This window comes from Crotalus tigris, unplaced genomic scaffold (genome assembly GCF_016545835.1).
Source record: "Crotalus tigris isolate CLP2741 ecotype Arizona unplaced genomic scaffold, ASM1654583v1 scf7180000019173.45859301935:6455823, whole genome shotgun sequence".
NCBI lineage: Eukaryota > Metazoa > Chordata > Lepidosauria > Squamata > Viperidae > Crotalus > Crotalus tigris.
Genome location: NW_024097414.1, coordinates 5061133 through 5082851, shown reverse-complemented (window position 1 = coordinate 5082851; position 21719 = coordinate 5061133). Strand labels below are relative to the sequence as shown.

The 21719-nt window shown below is 41.6% G+C and overlaps 1 protein-coding gene across 2 annotated transcripts in view; it reads left to right on the top strand.

Moving 5' to 3' along the window:
- The window catches only part of SDK1 (sidekick cell adhesion molecule 1), a 301817-nt gene that overhangs the window by 185408 nt on the left and 94690 nt on the right, over positions 1-21719 (top strand). For both annotated transcript variants that reach the window (XM_039360268.1, XM_039360267.1), the window contains exons 14-18: positions 7217-7353; positions 14177-14324; positions 15420-15560; positions 17310-17491; positions 19718-19833. In XM_039360268.1, coding sequence (XP_039216202.1) covers positions 7217-7353; positions 14177-14324; positions 15420-15560; positions 17310-17491; positions 19718-19833 — 724 coding nt within the window. The remainder of the gene's footprint in view (positions 1-7216; positions 7354-14176; positions 14325-15419; positions 15561-17309; positions 17492-19717; positions 19834-21719) is intronic.

Sequence of the window (21719 nt, the reverse complement as noted above, 5' to 3'; positions counted from 1 at the left end):
TTTGCCTACTTTTCTCCCTATTAAACCTTCTCGTGAAACTGAAAAGGCCTTGAATTCATTGCTCCTTGGCTGAATTTCTTCCACCGGAGCAACAAATGCAGCTCATGAAAGAATCAGAGTGTTTTGTGGAACAAGACGGAGAAATCTCCTAATGCGATAATTTCTAGAATCTAGAAGGTCCATCGAGTTTTAGAGGGAACAGTATCCATTTTTGACAGCTCACCATACCTAACCTTCTTGTGAAGGCTCCTTTGTCAACCATCCCAAATAATGTGTGCATTTTTGAAGTGTATTACAAGACATCCTGGGTTTCTGAAGAGCATCACCTCTCCACTGCCAAGCCTAGATTGAGTCTGTTTTTGAAATTGCCAGCTGTTGCCTTGTCCTGTTCGTTTTTTTCCTCTGGAGACAAAATACAAAATGAAGAAGCCTATTAGAAGCTGACTGTAGATTGTCTTCTGTCTTGGATTCAACAGGGCTGCATAAATCCTTTGAAAGAAAGCTTCAGAAAGCACAGGGGAGCATACCGCACACTTTTTTTTGAATTGTTAAAGCAGACAGGCCGGTTCCTGGCTCACAGCTGCTGCCAAAGCAGTTCCCAGCTGTCCCTGCCTGTTTACGCATCAGCAGACCCTTGGCTTTGCGGTTTCCCAGATGCGGTTGCTTTAATGATAGCAAAAGAAGATGCAGAATGTACCACAGGGGTGTTCAACCTTGGCAACTTTAAAACTGGTGGACTTCAACTCCCAGAATTCCGCAGCCAGCACGTCCAGAGGTCTTAAAGTTGCCACGGTTGGATGCCTCTGGTGTGTTCCTGCGTGTTCTGAAGCACCTCCTTCAAAGGATTGGCCCAGCTCTCATTTGTAATTTGACATCTCCTGTGCCCATTGAGAAATTTTAACCTGGCATTTGGGCTGTAGACCATCTCCAGACCTTTAAAGGGCAAAGACATTGCAGGCCCTTGACTCATCGGTTTCAGTTACCTTCTCATCCTGGCCAGGTGTCCACCAACTGGGATCTCTGCCAGCCTTGCAGTATTAACCAAGGTTGTCTACCATTGGATTTAAGGACTTTAGCATAGAGAGAATATTTTCTGCTACAAACTGGACTGGTTTTCAGGGACTCTAGCGTAATTCTCTTCTGTGGGGTCCTTGGTGCTCTCTGAACTTGGTGATTTTCTTGCAGGCATTTTATAAACCAACTATGGTAGGTAATACCATCCGTGCTAGAAGGGAGTGGGGTTTGATCCCTGTTTACATACAGTAGTTTGCCCTGCCAATTTTGGTAGGAGAGATATTTTCACATATACATATATATTTTGCTTTCTTGCTTGCTTGCTATGGAGTCTTTGGTGCTCTCTGAGCTTGCTTATTTTCTTGCAGATGTTTTATGCTCTAACTAGGTAACATCATCAGTGCTGGAAAGAAGTGGGGTTTGTTATCTAGGTGGGTAATGAAACATCTGCAAAAAAACCACCAAGCTCAGAGAGCACCAAGAACCCCAGATTTCAACTCTGAGCTACAAAAATTCTCTTCTATTGGTTCATTCTCTTCCTCCACTTTCTCCCTTAACCATTTCTTCTTCCACCACTCCTTGTCTACCTCAGTTTTCCCATATCAGACAGTAGGAGCCAGTCCTCCACTATGCATCTGTAGAGATTCTGCCAAAGGACAATCAAAATGCAAACGCAATGACAGCAACAGAAAAAAAGAGTCAAGAACACAAATCCCAGCAATATAAACCAAACCAGTTTGAATTTCTTCATCAATAAAAGAGACTCAATAAGAACGGCATTCAGTAATGCACACTGGCACAACTCTAAATGACACCCAGTGATTTTTTTTTAAAAAAAAAACCTGTTGTGGATTGTGCATATTTCTTCAGCTGCATTGACTGCTTGTACCATTTGCGCTCCTTTTATTTTCCACGCTTCATCTGAGTGAGAACAATTAAGAAGAAGTCAGGCAGAAAGCAGATTATCTTTTCCATACAATAGAGAAGGTTTTTAGTCATTTTCAACCTCTCTGGTGGGCTATTATGCAGGAAAGAAAAATTACTGCTGTATCCAAAATTACCTGCAGTGGTAGAAAAACACATGTGCCGACTTGCACGGTGCAAAGGGAGGGAAGGATTAAGTCTTCTCCCCCAATGCCTTATTCTGAGTGCCAGGGTGAAACAGAAGAAGATCTCAGAAGATTCCCTTTGTAGCACCAAAAACATGTGTTGTGTGAATCGGACAGCTTCCCAAAATAAGCAACTGGTCTTAAGCAGTACTGATAGGAAAGCAAGAGAACCATCATCAAGGTAGACCCACTGAGAAACCAATGTGCTTGGAATAGAATAGAATAGAATAGAATAGAATAGAATAGAATAGAATAGAATAGAATAGAATAGAATAGAATAGAATAGAATTAACAGATCGTAGACTAGACTAGAGTAGAGTAGACTAGAGTAGACTAGAGTAGAGTAGAGCTGGAAGGGACTTGTAGGTCATCTAGTCCAACCCGCTGCCCAAGCAGGAGCCCCTATACCATTTTTGACGGATGGCAGTCCAGTCTCTTCTTGAAAGCCTCCAGTGATGAAGCACTTCATGACTTTGTGGTAGCACACAAGCTTTGGTATGCAGGCAGGCCTAGTTCAACCCTTTTGTGAAATCCAGAATAGCCAACTCAGAGGAAAATAGAGCAATGGACAATAGCAATAGCACTTAGACTTATATACCATTTCATAATACTTTACAGCTCCCTCTAAGCAGTTTACAGAGTCAGCATATTGTCCCCAATAATCTAGGTCCTCATTTTACCAACCTCGGAAGGATGGAAGGCTGAGTCAACCTTGAGCCCGTAAGGAACGAAAGTTCAGGCTGCTGCTAATATGAACATCCCAGTGTAGGTGCTAATCTATTGGCTTTTAATAAGTTTTTGTCTGGTTCCAGGTGATTTCCTGGGCAAAGCAGCTAAATAGCTAACCGGGAAACCATCCTGTTGCCTTAAAATGCCTTGTTTTAAGATTGGTACCCAAAACGTCAAGCTTATGTAAAAAAAAAAATAAAAAAAAAATAAGGCCAAAACTGAAAAGGAATTTTTTTCCCCCTAAAATTTGATAGCATCTTGAAACTTCTCGCCAATGGATGAAGAGATGTTTTATTTATAATTAGAAGTCCTCCTTGTTCATCTCAAGAGAAGATTCGTTAAATATCTGCAGCACATTTGCCTACAGCAGATCTAATAATAGTGCTTACTTTGGGTTTCTATTTTAAAGGCAATGTAATATTTTTTGAGTTGGAAGGATTTTTACTTCCTTGTTTAGACAGACAAGATACTTCGCGGAAGATTTGCCCCTTTGACACTTCTGAGATTTCATTAATAGGCAAAAAAAAAATCATAGATTTAAATTTTCAAGGAAGGCAGGAAATCCAGATCAACACATCAGAGTTCATGACTGTAAAAGTAGCTCTTTTTTCTTTTTTTTACTCACTGTTCTTGCAATCCTTCCTGTGCTTCAGTGCATGACATCAAAACATTTGTTCACCTGAGATTAATAATGGCTAATATTCACTTTTTGTATGGAATTGAGAGGCCAGTACATTTTTTTGGACTGGAATTCTCTTTCCTTTTTCCATCAGTGTTTCTGGTGAAAAATGTTGCTTGCATGCTGGCTGATTTTACCTTTAAGGGCTTAGAGTTACATAGGCTTGAATGGCTGCAGACAGTTATAGATTACTGAAGGCAACCAGTTCATTATCCTCAGATTTTATGGTCTTTGAGATTAACACCATAGACTATTTAACTGAAAAGACCATTTAACATTTTGCTATTATTACAAGCCGAATATAACTGAAGAAAGGAGTTGGCGATAATGTGACAGTTTAAAATATACCAGGTTTTTCACTTTGATGCTCGCCATATGTGTCGAACTCTGAACTCCATTAATTCCAAGTCATCGCGGTCAATATACTGTGAATTAGTGAGCCACAGTTCAGACTTTTCTAGATTAAGCTCTTCTAAGGCTGATATCTCAGCCAAGGTGTTAATAAAGTTTGCAGGAAGTCCTCCGGGTTCATCAGGAAATTCTAAAGCAGAATTTGAGGCATTTGTCTCCTGCCTGAGCAGGGGGTTGGACTAGAAGACCTCCATGGTCCCTTCCAATTCTGTTATTCTGTAATTCTGTAATACATGAACTCGGGATTATTAGAAATATTAGCTGATGCAGTCTTCCCCAAATAAGGAGCCAGCATGTTTTCCTAAACAATGTAGACAAGATTGATGCTGTGTTTCAGGAGACAAAGAATCTCTTTGCGTTTCCACTTTGAGATTTGAATTTGAAGTAGGTACAACCAGATTCCCATCATTTTCTACTCACCGCAAAGATCCCTGTTTCTAAGTCTGCTTAAAAGAACATCTTCAAGTGCCAGCAAAAGAACATGAAAGATTACCTACTACCTCTACCTTGAAAGACATGCCTAACTAGCAAAAACTGGTTTGACTTTCCTGCAGTCACCGTCACACGTTTATTTGGGGCATCAGTAGTCACTCTCTGCTAACAACTGTTCTTTCAGTGTGCACTTGCATGTTTCGTTTTGCATAATTAGGCCATTCGTTTGACAGTTTTCACAGCTTTTCTGCAGAAACGCAGCCCGCTTTGAAAGGAGGGCCAGCTGTAATTCAGACTGGGATTTCAGCAGTGTGAACAGCTTCCAATCAACACATGGGTCCTAAATTCACTGTGTTGTACAGTCGCTGCTTCAGCTTTTGTAGCTCTTGATCTCACTTGTTCTGGCACATCACTGCCTTGGACTCCAGTTATGTTGGAAAACTGCCAGCTAGACTGGAAGGAGGGGTCAAGCGAGGACATAGCTTGGAGTCCTTGCACTGCTACAAGAGGCATAACCTTGGCCTCCCCCAAGAGCCAGGAAGCCTTTATTTGACCATTCTCAGGGAAAGGTAAGCAGTCTGGGGAAGTTCTTGTAGCACAGATATTAAACAATAATGTTACTGACTTTAGTTATTCACAAGTGGCTCAGGATGCTTGCATCTGAGAGATAATATCTGAAAGAATGAGACGATCTGCATTCCTAGAAATTATTATTTGCATCAGGCAAGTCCCCTTATTACATTAGCCCTTAGAATTGTTGCAGAGGCTTTCTGTCACCTCTGTTGCTGTTGAAAAGGTAGTAGCTCTTTTCATTTGGAATTTAATAAACAGTCAGAAGCAGGCTTGTTCCCTTTCAGGGATCCCTTTCAACTAAATCTAATTTAGTTCTTCAGTTAAGGCCAAGCTGGTAAGAACCACGTACGCGGTGATGCCAAATTAAGTTCTTTTTTCCACGTCAGCCACATCTGAAACGCCGGTTTTAAAACGGCACTGAGCTGGAAATGCATTTGTTTATGAAGATGGTCATGCTGAGATTTTAGATAGCTCTAAGTACGCATCAGCTTCATAAAACATGAAAAGAAATGAGTACAGATTTAAATGAAGGATGTCAAGTACAATTACTACTTTTTTTTGTCTGAGTAGTGAGGATCAGCAATACTTGACACTGAAACTTCCTGAGAGTACTCAGAGCTAAATTCTTAGGTGGGTTGCATTTCCCCTTTCTTCAAGGAAGGAGATGAATCAAGGTTTGTCATCTGCAGAGATAACTTAAGACTTGGTGAGACAAGATTCAGACCACCTTTCCTTGGGTTGTCATGATTTAACGAAAAAAAAAAAACAATCAATCAATCAAACTTTCGGCTTTCTCCTGACTTTCTACAGCTCCGCAAAGCTAGGTTGGGTTGACTACTTAGACTTGCAGTGTTTCTCAACCTTGACAATGTTAAGGCATGTGGACTTCAACTCCCAGAATTCCACAGCCAGCAATGGTAAAGATGTTGCATATTCTTGTCTAGAGGAACCTTAACTTCAATGACCACCATCACCAGATAGGACTAGGAAGCATCTCTAGTGTTTGTTACTGGTAGTTTCCATAATGGCTTCCTGACTTTTTATCCCTTTGGGGAATAAACCATCATATCTGTGCATTCTGCGGCGCAAACCCAGACAAGCTACTCAAAATCCATGCGCAACCTTGGTCTGGAAAAAGCATTGTGCAATCCTAGTGTAGAACAGGTGAATCTGACTGAACATGAAGAATCTTCTTACAATCCTGCCTTCCCCCTTAGACTGAAGACATTTGATTGTCTTAATTTGCAGAAAGCTTTCCTGGTGCTTTTCAGATGAAAACAATGCATGTTTCACTTCCTTTTCTGCATCTTTTGGAGAGGACAGGTCTATGTGTGCTTAATGGCATGCATTTTTAGAAGTCCTGTCTTAAGGCTATTTTTTTCCCAGTACTGTATACTAAGGGAGTGCTTATTATATGGTATTTGTGAGCGTTTTCATTTGCTCTGCCTGAGTATTCTTTTAATCCCAATTATGTTATTACGGATCTCCCAACCCTGACTTGTACTGATGGCTGCCTTTAAAATGGTGGATCTCCACCACCTTAAGTGAGTTTGGAAACTCTCCACAAATAGCCATGATGTCTTCTGCTCGCCTAAGTATTAATAATTCTGATTTAAATCCTCACTCTGCCCCATTCCATCACTCTGATCGTCTGCTCCTCAGTTTTACAGCTTTTCAATTAAAAAAAATCTCCCCATAAAAAAGAATTTATGGACCAAGTTGCCTCAATTACACAAAAACACCAACAAATCACAAATGTGAAAATTGACTTTTTACCCCTAGGTTAAATAGTGGTGTCATTAGCTGAGATTCTCCCAAATAAATCATAATTAGAAACCTGACACAACTCAGCAACGTTCCAACAGTATTTGCAATAGCAATAGCAAAAGTACTGAGGCTTATATACTGCTTCACAGGGCTTTATTGCCCTCTCTAAGTGGTTTACAGAACCAGCATCTTGCCCTCAACCATCTGGGTCCTCATTTTACCATCCTCAGAAGGATGGAAGACTTGAGCCGGTGAGAATAGAACTGCCAAACCTTGAGCCAGTGAGAATAGAACTGCCAAACTGCTGGCAGCTGGCAGTCAGCAGAAATAGCCTGCAGTACTGCATTCTAACCACTGCGCCACCATAGCACTATTTGACGTGGTGATTAATCCAGTCCACTTGTAACCATCTTGGCATCCTTCAGCTAGCCAGACTTCTTTGTCAAGTCCCTACTTGTTGGTCCAAATGGCAGGTGGAATAACAGGTGGTTTATTTTCACAGAGAGCTGCCACATCCGCCACAGAACCTACTTGCCACTCTGAATTCTTCCTTCAGCCGCAGCGTCATCCTCTCCTGGGTGAGACCCTTTGATGGAAACAGTCCCGTTCTGCACTACATCGTCGAAGTCTCTGAGAACAGTAAGTGATGGTCAAGAGACCCCTTCACCTCCGGAGCTTTCTGGCCAATTCCTCTTTCTCACTTTCTTCAAAATAGGCATGCAAAACCAGTGCCCTGCGCATCTTATTTGTGTGGATTTTTAAAAATAATTACTATTTCACTGAGCGAATAATGGCTTGCTCTGCCATGCTGGGGACTTTAATTGGGAGCTTCCCTTGGCCACATCTGTTCTTCCAGCTGCTGCGTACTGCACGACATTTGGCTTCCTAAGCTTAGGGTGAGCACCTTGCTATCCCTTGCTGGAAGCTGCCCTTGTGAAGTCCAGGGATTGTTCTGAAATTTTGGTGGTGTTGAAGTTGTCGTTCTAAATTTCTCTGGTGATGAACTGGGCCAGTCTGCACCTGGATGACCAGAGCCCAGTTTACAAAGACTCCCTTCTGAGATTTTGCCATTCTGAGTGGTCAGATACAATGCAGGATACCAACCATTTCCAGAATCTAACAGATTGGCTAAGGGAGGATTGTCAACTGGAAAATGTAATAATTCACCTCTAAAATTCTGTAAGAAGCTCAGTAGAGATTTGATAATATCCTACAAAAATTGCTTCTGTAATCCTGGAGAGGATGAAAAGATTCTTTTTTCTGAACTCTCACACACTGTCGGACAAATCCTATGATTTTATTTGATAACATCATAATCTACCAGCATATCTCAGTGCCCATCAAATACACCAACTTTGCTCGTGTTAGCTATCTGTGAGCATCCATACAGGAGAGAAAACCAGGGAGTGAGCAGATGGTGGAGCTCCAACAGAATTGTATAATTGGAGGAAAGGGGTGAGATCAGTTGGATCAATTCTATAAAAATGAAGAATTGGGGTTTCATATTGAACTATCCATGGACCTTTATACTGCCAAGAAGTTACAATATGTGGGAACAACCCAAATCCTCGCTTGCAAAGGAAGACAGGGGCAGGGTAATTCTCCAGAGGTCAAGAGATATTTGTAGACAGGATGCTGTGGGGTGTGTCTGTTGTGAAAAACTAAACAAGGAGTTTGATTTTTATCATACAGTGCATCTGCTCCCAAATGGGGTTCTACAGTTATTCAGCGTTTTTCTCCTTTTGATTGCCAAAGCTTGACTGACTTTCTAATAACATATAGTGCACATGTCAATTTATAGCCTGAACAAAATCCTTAATTCAACTCACCATTATTAAGAGCAGCTAGGAAACTACATCTTCTAAAGTATGAATTTAAGACAGAGGATGGTAACCTGTCGCTTCTAAATTTATATTGGGGGGGGGGAGAATGATTTCTGAAAAGCAGAGTAGTAGCTTCTTCTGGGCATCTTACAAAATGATAATTATTACTCAGAACAGGTATATGGTATTAGTAAATAATTTGGTAGCTCCCATTAAACGAGAGAGAGAGAGAGAGAGAGAGAGAGAGAGAGAGAGAGAGAGTGAGTGTCAACCTGTTCTATGTGTTCTCAAGAATTCAACATATCCTTAGCTAAGGTTAGAGGAATTATAGTAGAAAACCTCACCATTTACTATAATTTTGGTGTAACACATGGGAATGTATTTTATCGCCATCCGAATATTGTCTTCCATCTCTCTTTCAGCGGAGAGTTGGGATTTATACAAGCATTATCTGTAGATACGTTCTGGTGAAAGTAATTTGCAGAAGAGATCCTTTCTGTCACAATTGTTGTAATGAATAAAAATTACAGATGATTTAATTTAAGTGATTGTTTTAAATTGGCCTGTGTCAGCTTGGTGCCTTCCAGAACTGCTTAGAGCTTCTGCCTAGCATTTGAGATGGATAAAATGTTCGTTTTACATAGGGCTTAAGATTTTGGACCCCTGTCAGGCTATTTTCTCAAAGCAGGGTGGAAATAGCTGTTCGGGGCATAGAAAACCACCGTGAAGACAGTGTGGGGGAGCAGAAGACCCTTCTCTCCATCTGCCCTTTTTCTCTGAAAGGAGAGCATTTCTGAGGCATCAAAATAGAAATTTCTTGAGTGTTGTATTCATTACACAGGATGCTGAGGCCCTTCAGCGCATGCCCTGCACACATGCGACTTATAAAAAGGAAGAGTAGGGTTAGTGATGAATGGGGTGGAAGAGAGGGTAACCAGGCCATTCCACCTTCAACCTGGAGCACAACTCAACCTCTGGAGTAAGCTCCAGCTGCCTTTTACAGCATGATGGTCATGATACCTTTGTTCCTGCAGAGTTGAGTTCGTGATCAAATATTCTCTATCCATCGGGGAATTCTGGGGAGTGACAAGTTCAGGCGTTGTCCATCACAAGGGAGAAGAACTTGGCAGGAGAACGTCATGTTGATGTGACAATTGATGCCAAGTGAGAGGTGCTATGAAGGTCCACTGAGTACTTTGACCCAATGCTGATATGGTCCCCTCTACCGAACTTCTCTAGATCTTCAGGAATGGCCGAGGGACAGTTGCTTAGGAAGGACAAAGGCCATGAAATCGGGCGTGGGTATTTATGCAATGCTTCCTCTGAAAGCAAAGTAGAAAAGGGCACAAAGAAATATTCCAGTCCGTGGAATAGCCGCATTCTTTTTGTAGCGTTGAATAAGTGATTTTTATATCCAGCCTTTTCTTCTGGTTGATTCTGTGCTTCAGGGAGAAGCAGCCTTTGAAAAGGGGTTAGTTTGATGATTAGGAGAAACTTTCTGTTTAAATTTTTAAAGGTGCTCCTCAAACTGGCTGGGTCCTTGGGTTGTGCAAGAAAGCCCCTTCCCCCCCCCCCTCCGTTCAAACTACTTTTTTCCCTGCAAAGCCGAGTGCCGGAAGATGAATAGGGTTCGTTTATATTAGTTTTTACCTTAATCTCTCTTCTTGCCAGATCTTTTATCTTCCACCAAGGAAGTGAGGGCGGAAAAGGCATTCTACGGATGCAGCATATAAACAGAACACAATTCTAAGCCGGTGGAGAGATTAATAGGTTTGGCTGTTGCTGAGTTGATCGAACGGCTCAGGTTAAGCACTCTTGAGTGGTGTTTACACTAGCAGTAAACAAACGGAACAGAATAGCTTCAGGAAACAGACCGATGACAATTAGCTCATTTATGGTCATTCAATATTCTAGTTAGTGTCTGCCCTTCCGTTTTCTTGATTAAACTTCTTTAAGTTGCTTACTAATTCGGCCCGGCCTTCTTTTTACCTTCCTATTCATTTTTGTCACATTCTTTGGACACCAACACAGCAACAAATCCTCTTTTGATTCATAGCAGCTCACCTGTAAAAGGCAATGGAATAATCTATGTGGTTTGTGGAAGATGGAGAAATGGAGGGAACAGACTCGGTGGGGAATTGCTGATTATCCTCATGTTGACAGATTGTAACTCCTTCACCATGAAGGGTTACTCGTATCCCCACACTATCAACAAGAAGCATAGTGAGGACATATAATTGCCAAGCGGCTTTGGACCACATCCAGCTCCTGCAAGGAGTTGGTGTCTCAACACCTAGATAGACATTTCCACTGTGTTTGTTGAAAAGTATGGATACTTAGGATTGGAACTTTCTCAAAATGGGGCAACCATGATCCAACTTAAAGCTTACGTAGCTGTTGTGAAGAAACCAAGCAACCTTCATCCGGGAGAACAAGGAGGAGAAAGGGGCTATACTGAATTATCCAGAGGTGGTGAATGCTCCAATACTGGAAGTTTTTAAGAAGACACTAGAAGGCCATTTGTCTGAAATGGTATAGGGTTTCCTGCCTGAGCAGGGGGTTGGACCAGATGACCTCCAAGGTCCCTTACAACATTACTACTACTACTACTACTACTACTACTACTACTACTACTACTACTACTACTACTACTACTACAGTTCTCCCCTGTAGAAACCATGCAAATTTGGCAGGCCAACTTGGTGATAATTTGAATTAATTCAATAAAAAAAGCGATGAGACTTGCAGATAAATATATTTCTTGAGGTCTTTGCTTTCCAGAATATTTCCAGGATTTTTTTAGATAGCTATGCTAGGGGTTAGCATTTTCAAGAAGAGACTGGACAGCCACTTGTCTGGAATGGCATAAGGTCTCTTACTTGAGCAGGGGATTGGACTAGAAGACTTCCAAGGTCCCTTCCAACTCTGTTCTTCAGCCAGCCCTTTCAAAAAGTCATCTGAGACAGCTTCCCCATTTTCCAAATGTTGGGGGTGACTCTGCAGCATCTTTTGATACTGATGAGAAAAATGAATCCCATCCACCCAGTGCAGAGGCAGATGGCTTTCTCATAATAATAATAGCCGCAGCAGCCTCAGATGGAAAGAAGGCGACTCTGCTTTATTTCATGCAGATTTCAAGCTTTCATTTCTTCGCAGCCTTGCAGGGAAGAAACAGAGCGCATGAGCCACAGGCATTGGCAGCGGAATAGATTACGGCCCTCCCAGCACAGCTGCCTTACCTTTGAGGTTTCCCCTTTGAAAATGTTAGGCCAAGTCACTCTCCCACAACACACACACACACACACACACACACACACACATTTTTTTTTCCAAGTGTCCAGGATTCCCAGCGGAGAAAACCCTATTAGGCTAGTGGCACCGAGCTGACCTGGCAGAGAAAACCATCACCCCATTCCTGCGTGAAATGCGGGGAAGGGAGCTATTCCAAGCTAGCTGCCTGTGAATTCCATCAGGGTCCTTCCGTCTGCTCGGCTGCTGGGTGTGGTGTTACAAATGGACTGCCAAACAGATGGGTTGAGAGATACGCAACCCATCTGTCTCCATCACGCTCATTTCCTCCTTTATTAATATGTTAATGAATACAGTTTTTATTTATTGCAGGGTGACACACGCAGTGTCACTCTCTGATGGAGAAATGTTCCATCAGCTTAACTATGTGGACACCGAGCGAAGCTCTCTCCTCTTAGGCTCATGAAAGAAGCCTCTGCTGAGCCGAGTTGAATTGAAAAACTGAAAACTCTAGTTAGAAAAAGTTGGAGGAAAGTTGGAATCATTTTCTATCAATTCACCATTCATTCAGGATTTGAGTCCCAGGTAACCCATGGTTTAAGGCAGAGGTCTTCAAACTTGGCAACTTTAAGACTGGCTGGCTGAGGAATTCTGGGAGTTGAAGTCCACAAGTCTTGAAGTTGCCAAGTTTGAAGATCCCTGGTTTAAGGGGATGCTTAACAACATGCAGACAAAGCATCGTAAGGTGGGAGTTGATCTCAGGAAAAGTTTGAGGGATATATGTACGTTCCCCTGCGCGCGTTCACATGTGTGCATTTGCATGCTCAGTCTTAATCCAGCTTTCAGTCGTCATCAAAGAAATCCCATCCCAGGAATGAACAAAGTAACTCTGATGGAAAGGGGCTGTGGAAGAAGGATAAAAGAGATATATTGGCGGGCTTAGAGTGGGATGTGAAGGGGAGGGGGGGATCCCCTGGACATATATTCTGGGAAATAGTTTTAAGTAACTATTCTAGGGATGGAATGATGGAGAAGGTTCGTGGTATGAGTTAGGACAATTGGATGCTTTTGAGGAGATGACCAGATAAGGACAGCTCTTCATTTCACTTTTGTAAAATTCCTGCCTTCTAGCAGGAATGCAGAAGGCAGATAAAAACTGGAGTGTTATTGGTTGTGTGAACATCTCAAACAGTTTGATGTGACAACACACAGGGCTTTGCTTTAGACCCAAAGGAGTGGGTCATGCCCAGGAAAAAGGGACAAATTCGAACCATCTTCCTGTTAGTAACTTACAGCATCTCCGTCCACCATCACGTGAAGTAATTATAAATATCTTATTTTGGCAAAAACTATTTTTGTTGGACGTCTCTAGAAGACCTTCAAAGACACTAAGGAAAAATAAAACCACAATTTTAGTCTTTAGGAAAACTATCTTTACCTGCACAACAATTCAGGTATTTGAGGAAAACTCTTTAAGTATTAAGTGGCATCAAGCCATTGTGCTTATAACTTACTTTTTAAAAAAAACAACCCACTCCTATCATTAAGAGGTAATATGAAAAAACATCATTAAGAAGATTAAGGCCCTTCAACTTAGAAAAGAACAGTTAAGGGAGGATTAGATGGGACATACAGCCTGGGATAATTGTAAAGTGGATTAAAAGGTACATTTTAATTGAATTTTAATCTGTTACTTTACATGAAGATGTTTTATTGCTGATGAGGACTTCTTTAAGCAAAGAAGGGAAAATAGTTTGTTTTTTAAACATAAAACATATGTCTGTGTTGTTAGGTCAAGCCTATTACATTCAGTGTTGAAGTGTCCTCTATTACATTATTTTAAGCAGCTAAGCAACTGATCAATGGGTGGAAGGGGGTGGGCTATTAATTGACTAGCAGTCCACTCCTAAGAGTGTTTACTTGTAAGCAAGATGCATTGATTTGAATTGAGCTTGTATCTTCTCAGTCGATATATTCTGGATTGGGGTGTAACTACTCTGTCTTTATGGTAATAAAGCTAGGTCTAGTAAGGCCAAATCACTTTGTCAAGAACTCTGGCCTAATGGGTATATGGATTGAGTTGGGGAAAAAAAAATCTTTGATCTCTTGATAACTCTAATTTAGAAATCATGAATAAGGGAATCCCTGTTACTATCTGAATACTTGGGCTCTCCTCTGAAATATTTTATACCCTGTAATGTGAGGTCTACAAAAAGTTAGGTCTATCCATGGAAAATAACAGTGACAATCAGGACAAGGGACAGGACTGGGGAACTACATATTGATTTTCTGAGAGTCATCCAGAACTGACACTTAGACAGAGTAAGTCTACTTGATTAATGACTTATTGGGGGAGCATTAATGATAGGAACTCTCTTTCTCTCCACTAGATTCTCCCTGGAAAGTTCATCTCTCCAATATTGATCCAGCATTGACCAGCATCACTGTGAGCGGGTTAACTCCAGCCCGGACTTACCAGTTTAGAGTCTGTGCTGTTAACCAAGTGGGTAAAGGGCAGTACAGCCTAGAAACCAGCAGGTAGGCTGAAATGATATCTCTTGATGAGTGCCAGGTGGATTGTATTTGTTGGGAATCAAGGGCTGGTTCATGGAAAAGCAGTCCCATGCTGTCTGTAGAAACGCCAGCCAAAATGATGTGGATTTTCCTAATCATTTCTTCTCCAAGCAACAAAAACTATGGCTGGAAACTCTTATAACCTGAATGGCTTGCTTGACTTTGCTACTTCAACGTAGGTCCGAGAGAAAAATGTGATGGGCACTTGAAAGAGAGAAGGCATAAACATAGATTATGAATTAAGAGAAAGGTGGCTACTGCCTTTGCTGTCTCAGGAGATTCCTCTCCAATATCTCTCCTAACCTTCTGGAGATCTTTTTGAGAGGTTGGATGAAGATAAACATCCTGCTTCAGTGCTCTAAATTCTCTCTCAACCTGGGTGGATTTTCAGGGAAGTTAGCTATTTGAGCCTTCGTGTACCAACACAAGTGCAGTGTAAACAGAGAAATCGCTTCAAATCTCTCTCTTAAATGATTTTAAATTCTATTTTATCATCTGCGTAGCTGCTCCAGCACATTAGTTGTTCCTTACTGGAATCCCACTGGAAAAGGCATAAAAGCACAGCTCAACCACATCTGATTAAAACTCGCTAGTGCTATTACTCAAAGCAGAAAGGGGCTTGGGATTGTGAACTGGTGTGAAGTGGTGTGAACATCTCACCTTGGGTGAGGTTGAGGGAGCAAAACCAAGGAGCCAATTTCATCAAGATTGCAAATTTGAGGCCAGATTATGACCTCATTCAGGCTTGCTATCTTGATCAGGGCAAGCTGCATACTTGAGCTAGCTGGCACAGGAATTCTGGGAGTTGAAGTCCACAAGTCATAAAAGAGCCAAGGTTGCCCACCCCTGAGCTAGAATAAGCAGCTCTTTCTTGAATGTCTGCCTAACTGATTCTTCCATTACACTGATTTGTTGCAACAAATGTCCACAGCAACTCAGCTTTGTTGCTTTCTAATTTAGCCTCCGTGAAGCAAACAAGATTTCTTTTCTTTTCTTTTTAAGCAAAGATACGAGTAAAGATCTGTCGTTGTTGTTTTGTTTGACTTTTCTTGTGCTCAGATTGATGTTACCGGAAGAACCCCCAAGTGCGGCGCCCAAAAACATTGTGGCTAGCGGACGGACCAATCAATCCATCATGGTTCAGTGGCAACCTCCTCCCGAAAGTGAACATAATGGTGTTCTCCATGGCTACATCATAAGGTAAAAGACCCTTGACTGACTTTGAGAGGTTGGAGCAATGGATTCCACTTGCCTATCGCACTAAACCTGTTTTAATAATGGCTTGTTGGATACTTGCAGTGCAGAACAGGGGTAGGCAACCTTGGCTCAGGAATTCTGGGAGTTGAAGTCCACGAGTCATAAAAGAGCCAAGGTTGCCTACCCCTGGACTAGATGATCTCCACGGTCTCCTCCAACCTTACTATTCTATGTTATGTGTTCTACAGTGTTGAAGGAACTCTCCATCTTTTGCCTGCTTCAGGTAAAACAAACACAACAGCAAATTTACTTATTTGAATGCAGTGGTAAAGCAAAGCAAGAAAAGGCCTAATCCTGTTAGTAGCCTGAACTGGCAAACTCTTAATCATCTAGTCATTTCTTCAGAATTTTCCATCAACTTTTTCACTTCTAAGACAGCCTTTTTACTTCCGTGATTGTTAACATTCTGCTTTCGGCATGCATCCTGGGGATAGCTTGATCGCATCCACTTCTTCATTTTAGGGAACCAAGTAAGGAATAAACAAGGAAAGTGATTTAAAGCTGCAGCCTGATCAAATACAATATTTAAGTGTGTCAGAGAGAAGGGAGGAAGCAAATGGAAGTTGGACACTAAATCAACATTTTTATTACACAAGGCTGTAATTTTTTTTCTTCTAACAGCTATGAAACAGGATAAAACACAAGTTTTTGTTCTAGTCCTGGACATGTATTTATAATGAGATCAGAATATAGGAATAGCACTGAGACTTATAAACTGCTTCACAGTGCTTTACAACCCTCTCTAAGCAGTTTACAGAGTCGGCATGGTGCCCCCCAACAATCTGAGTCCTCATTTTACCGATCTCGGAAAGATGGAAGGCTGAATCAGGATCGAACTGCTAGAAATTGACAGAATTAGCCTGCAATACTGCATTCTAACCACTGCGCCACCCAGACTCATCATATAAATATTTTGGCAATCAGATAAGAATCATTGTAATTCTGTCTTTGCAAGTTTTTAAATGTGTTGATAATAATCTTGCTAAAAATTTGTTAATACCGCTATTATGAATAGTTCTTGCTGTGCCGGTGGTAGTGATGATGTTTGCAGAGTTAATCCCATTCCCAAGAGAAATAGAGCTTAATTTATTTTTCTCTTACCATCAAAGTCCAGCAGAATAAAGTGAGATTTCTAAAACTGTAAAAGAGCTGGCCAGTTAGACAATCCCATTGGACTGAGCATGAATAATAATAATAAAATGTTGGTTCAGCAACCTCTAAGCACCAGATGAAGGGCTGAAACCACCCTACCAATAACTTTTGAGTCCATATCAGTTCTGGCTTGTTCACGTAATTAGGGTTTAAGAAAAGGAAGAGAAGATGCATCTTCACTTTTAGGACTGAGCCTACATTCATGGCTTTTCCAAGAGTGACTTTGTCTGGACTAGTGTTTCTCAACCTCAGCAAGTTTACATTGCATGGACCTCAACTCCCAGAATTCCCCAGCCAGCATGGGGAATTCTGGGAGTTGAGGTCCATACATCCTAAATTCTTAGGTTGAGAAACACTGATCTAGGGAATGGCGTCAAGGTCCAAATGGACTGGATCTGTGGTTTGTTGGTTTTTCAGTTAGTGATCTTAGAAGGGCAATGTTGCCATCACCCATTACTCTTGCTCAAGAGTCCAACCCAATGGGTTTCTTTCATTGAAATCCTTGAACTGATTGCAATCAAGAATCGTTTCTCTTTATAGATACCGCTTAGCAGGACTTCCTGGGGAGTATCAATACAAGAACATAACCAGCGCGGAGATAAACTACTGCTTGATCAAAGACCTGATCATCTGGACTCAGTATGAAATCCAGGTGGCATCTTATAATGGAGCTGGCCTGGGAGCCTTCAGCAGGGCAGTCACTGAATATACATTGCAAGGAGGTGAGTGATGGTCTTCCAGATCCTCTTTGTCGGGGGATTTGGCCCGGCCTCAGGGGTTCTATCAGTACACTAGAGTTGGGTCTGTTTGCCTATGTGCCAGGTGTGCGTATGGAAGGGTATTTCCTGGATGTAAGAAATGAACGTGGGGGTTTTTGTGTGTGTGTGTGTGCATGGGGAAATAAAAGAGAGCATCTCCCAATCTAGGGGAAGTTACACGTAGATTGGGCCACTTATGACTAATACGAGAAAGTGAGATTAAGAGAAGTTTTCTCCTTCAATATTGAAACGAGTTCTAAATTGATTGATCTTAAATAAGAGAGATTTGCCAAGGTTGAAGCTGTGTCAAGGGTGAAGCACAAGCAGTTGTCCAAAATGAAGTACAGGAGGCCCCAGGAGTAATCCATGCAAGCCCAAGCTGAAAAAAGAAACGAAATCTCCAAAGCAGAAATTGTAAAGACAGATCAGAAAAACTCAAAGGCTCTTTTTCCAAAAGGCAGTTAGACTTTCTTAGACCAAGAAATGGGGAGTTTGGATCCTCCCCTTTAGCTTTCACAACACTTCAGCAATAGGACAAAGGGACTGAAAGTTATAAAAGGTTACCTGAAGGATACATGCTATTTTGAGAATGACGAAGAAGAGCTTTATTAAATTAATGGGAGTTAATATCCCATACCTTTTTCTGAAAGACTTCCTGGGAATGACAGACCTCATTAGAGGCGGAATCATTAGGGGAGTCCAGACAATCTTGTAAAGATGAATCATACATGGGGTAACTCCAGGAATCAAATCAGGTGGTAGAATTAAAGTGATTAATGATGTCCGTTATAGTCCTCTTGTATTACCATAGCTCATCCCCCCTTTCACAACACAAGGACTATGTGAGAATGGTAATTCCAGGGAGAAATCTCAATCGCTTGTTGCATACAAACTCTCTTAACTTTTATTTATTTATTTGCCAAATGTACATAGACAAATCTCACAAACAAATGCAACTCAAATATCAGATTGCAGAGATATCTCCCCTCAGAGAAACCAACAAAAAAACAACAACATTCATTTGAATATCTTATTGAGGATTTATTCTCCGATTTCAGCTACTAGGAGAACTGGCAGTCCAAATAAATGTACAAAATGTATTTTTCTCTTATTTGGGGAGAATGCCTATTGATAGAGGAGGACAGGCAGAGCCTGGGGATGGAGTCCAGCAAGTGATGTATCTGGAATTGTTATCACAAATGGTCAAAGTTCAACCCCACTTGAGTTCCATTGACTCTTATCTAATACCAATTTAGTGCTGACCATTAGTTAACTGGATTGTTGTGTATAAGCATGAGGAATAAACCAGTTTTATTGGAGCTTAACAGGTAGTCCTGTTACTTTGTGCTTGAACAACTAAGGACTACTTTAGTGAGAGTCCGTTCCTTGATAGTGGACCACTGTATTCAGGATATTCTTTAAAAAGACCAAAAGCAAAAAGAATTAAGCCCTGTAAAAGATAAATTTACAGATCCTTTATTCTTTCATCTTTCTGTTGTATCCATTCAGTTTGCAAATGGAGAGCTATGTGAAACACAATTCCAGATGTGTGGCATACTAACAGCCTGCATTTAGCACTTCTGTTTGTTTAAAACGGTGTCCTTCGTTCTATAATCTGTGCGCCCTCACTTAGGACTTGGCCCGGTTGACCATAAGAGCAGAAGGAGAAGACCTCCTTCCCCAATAAAAGAGAAGCTACTCTATTGTGGGATGGGATCTTTCTCCCAGAAGAGGCTGCCTTGGTGTCTCTTTCCCTTCCGCAATTTTCTTCTCCCAAGGAAAACACAACCCTTCTTTTACATTGTGAGTGTTTCTTTTTTCCTCTGATAACAAAGAGAAAGGATTCACCCATCATTATTAGCGATTCTATCTTGGGGAAAAAGCCTGTCGGTGGAATAACAAAGGCCCAAGAACCATTCCATCTCTTGCTCTATCCACAGAAGGATCCCCATCTCAGAGAAAATGAAAAATCACCCAATTAACTTTCTTTTTTAAGTCACTTCTCCCCCCTCCCCTGAATATCCGGGACATAAATCTCCAGTCTCTTTTTCCACACCACTGTTACAGCCTTTGAATTGTGAATGGCAGTCAAGGAAGGGCTTATTTTTCCTTTTTTTCTTTTTTGACTTCCTCCTCCTCTGTTTCTACCTTCCCGTCTGCCTGGTCGTCTTCCTGGCTGGTTCTGTGCAGTGCCCACCGCTCCCCCCCAGAATGTCCAAGCAGAAGCAGTCAACTCCACCACCGTCCAGTTCTTCTGGAACCCACCTCCGCAGCAGTTCATCAACGGGATCAACCAAGGATATAAGGTTGGGATGAGTCCACGTTAGGGTGGGTTCCAGGAAGCAGATCGCCACCCTACAAACATGGGTCTCTCCTGGGAGGGGGGGGCATGTTCAATGCAGATCTGACTTCCTTTCCTTCCTGCCACTGCTACCTGAATGAGGAAGGCAGCTGAATAAAAGGTCCCCCTTAAAAGAAAAAAATAACCCACCCGAAATGTCTAAATTTTCCAATATCATTAGGCTGTTTTCAGAAGTTGTTTTTATATTCAATTGTTGTTTAAATAGCAGTTCTCTCAGAAAACATACAAAGCAAAATGTACACAGGTTGATTTGCACTTGTCAAGAACTACTCAAATCCCGGTTTTTAACTGTCAAGGTTCTTTTCTTTCTTTCTTTTTTTAACCTTCTCTTTCCTTGCTTTTTCATCTCATTTCCCTCCCCCCCTTTAATGACTGAAGCAGCTGGACAGATCATATTTATTTCACAGTCTAGATTTTTTTTTAAAAAAACACCACATTATAATAGGGACAGTTGTAGGGAGGACATTTCTATCATATTTTTATGTAGCACATAATTTGCGTAATGATTTATAAATTGCCACATTTCGTGCGCTTCCTTGCCTGGCTGGTGTCACTCATTGTGTATTTTTTCCTGGCAAATGCACTCAGCTTCTTTTTATGGAAGTGTCGAATATTCAACTCGAAGAAATGTAAAAGCCCATTGGTGACCCATTGGTACATTTTCAATCTGCTTTATAGGTATAATTTAGCAAAGCCGAACACGACGCTTTCTCTGCCATCATGAATTGGGGAGTGGAGTTGTTGTTTTTTACTTCTGGAAGTTTTTGTTTATTTGTATCCTGCCTTTTATTATTTTTATAAATAACTCAAAGTGGTGAACATAAGGATTGGCACAAAGTCATCCAGCTGGCTTTCATGGCTAAGACGGGACTGGAACTCACCATCTCCTGGTGATTGGCCCAAAGTCAACCAGCCAGCTTTCATGGCTAAGGTGGGACTAGAACTCACCATGTCCTGGTGATTGGCCCAAAGTCAACCAGTTGGCTTTTATGGCTAAAACAGGACTAGAACTCACCTTCTCCTAGTGATTGGCCCAGAGTCACCTACCTGGCTTTCATGGCTAAGGCTGGACTAGAACTCACCGTCTCCTGGTGATTGGCCCAAAGTCAACCAGCTGGCTTTCATGCCGAAAGCAGAACTAGAACTCACTGCCTCCTGATTTCTAGCCTGGCAATTGAAGTCCCCAGCCCTTAAAGCTGCCAAGGTTTGGACACCCTGTCCTAATGGATTAGGCTACCTTATCCATGCTTAGTCGAGAATATTTAGCTTGCCACCTTGTGGGTATCACATTGTGGTTTGCAAGCCTAGCATTGTGTTTGTTAGAGATAGCATTTCTGCAGCCAAATCCTTCACTGCGGGCCTCTCAGTGCCTTAGCCCGGTTGCAGACAATACAGTGAAGCAAAAACAGATCAATCACAGTTAAATCAAAGTGGGATGTAGGCAGCCAAGCTTCCATTTGTCTTCTGCTCTCTGTAATCTGCCAATGGTAGTTCATTGTATCTTGGAGCAAGCTTATTAAGTAGCATGATAGAATTCTGCAGCGAAGGGATTTTAATCCAGACACGAACAAGGGAGATTTTAATCTAGACTACGGAGAAATGGAGGGAGCTGTTCCTACGAAGCAATGTTAATATTAAGGCAACGATCTCAACCTTGGGGTCCTACCTCAGCCTTGAAGAGTTGAAAAGTAGAGCTTAGAGGACAGAGTCCAATGCACTATACATTGTGTGAGTGCTTCACATCCTGGGTCTGTTTCCTACATATTATCACCATATCTCCCACGCGTCTCCTTTCCTCGGGTGACCATCCTCCTTCTTTCATTAATCCTT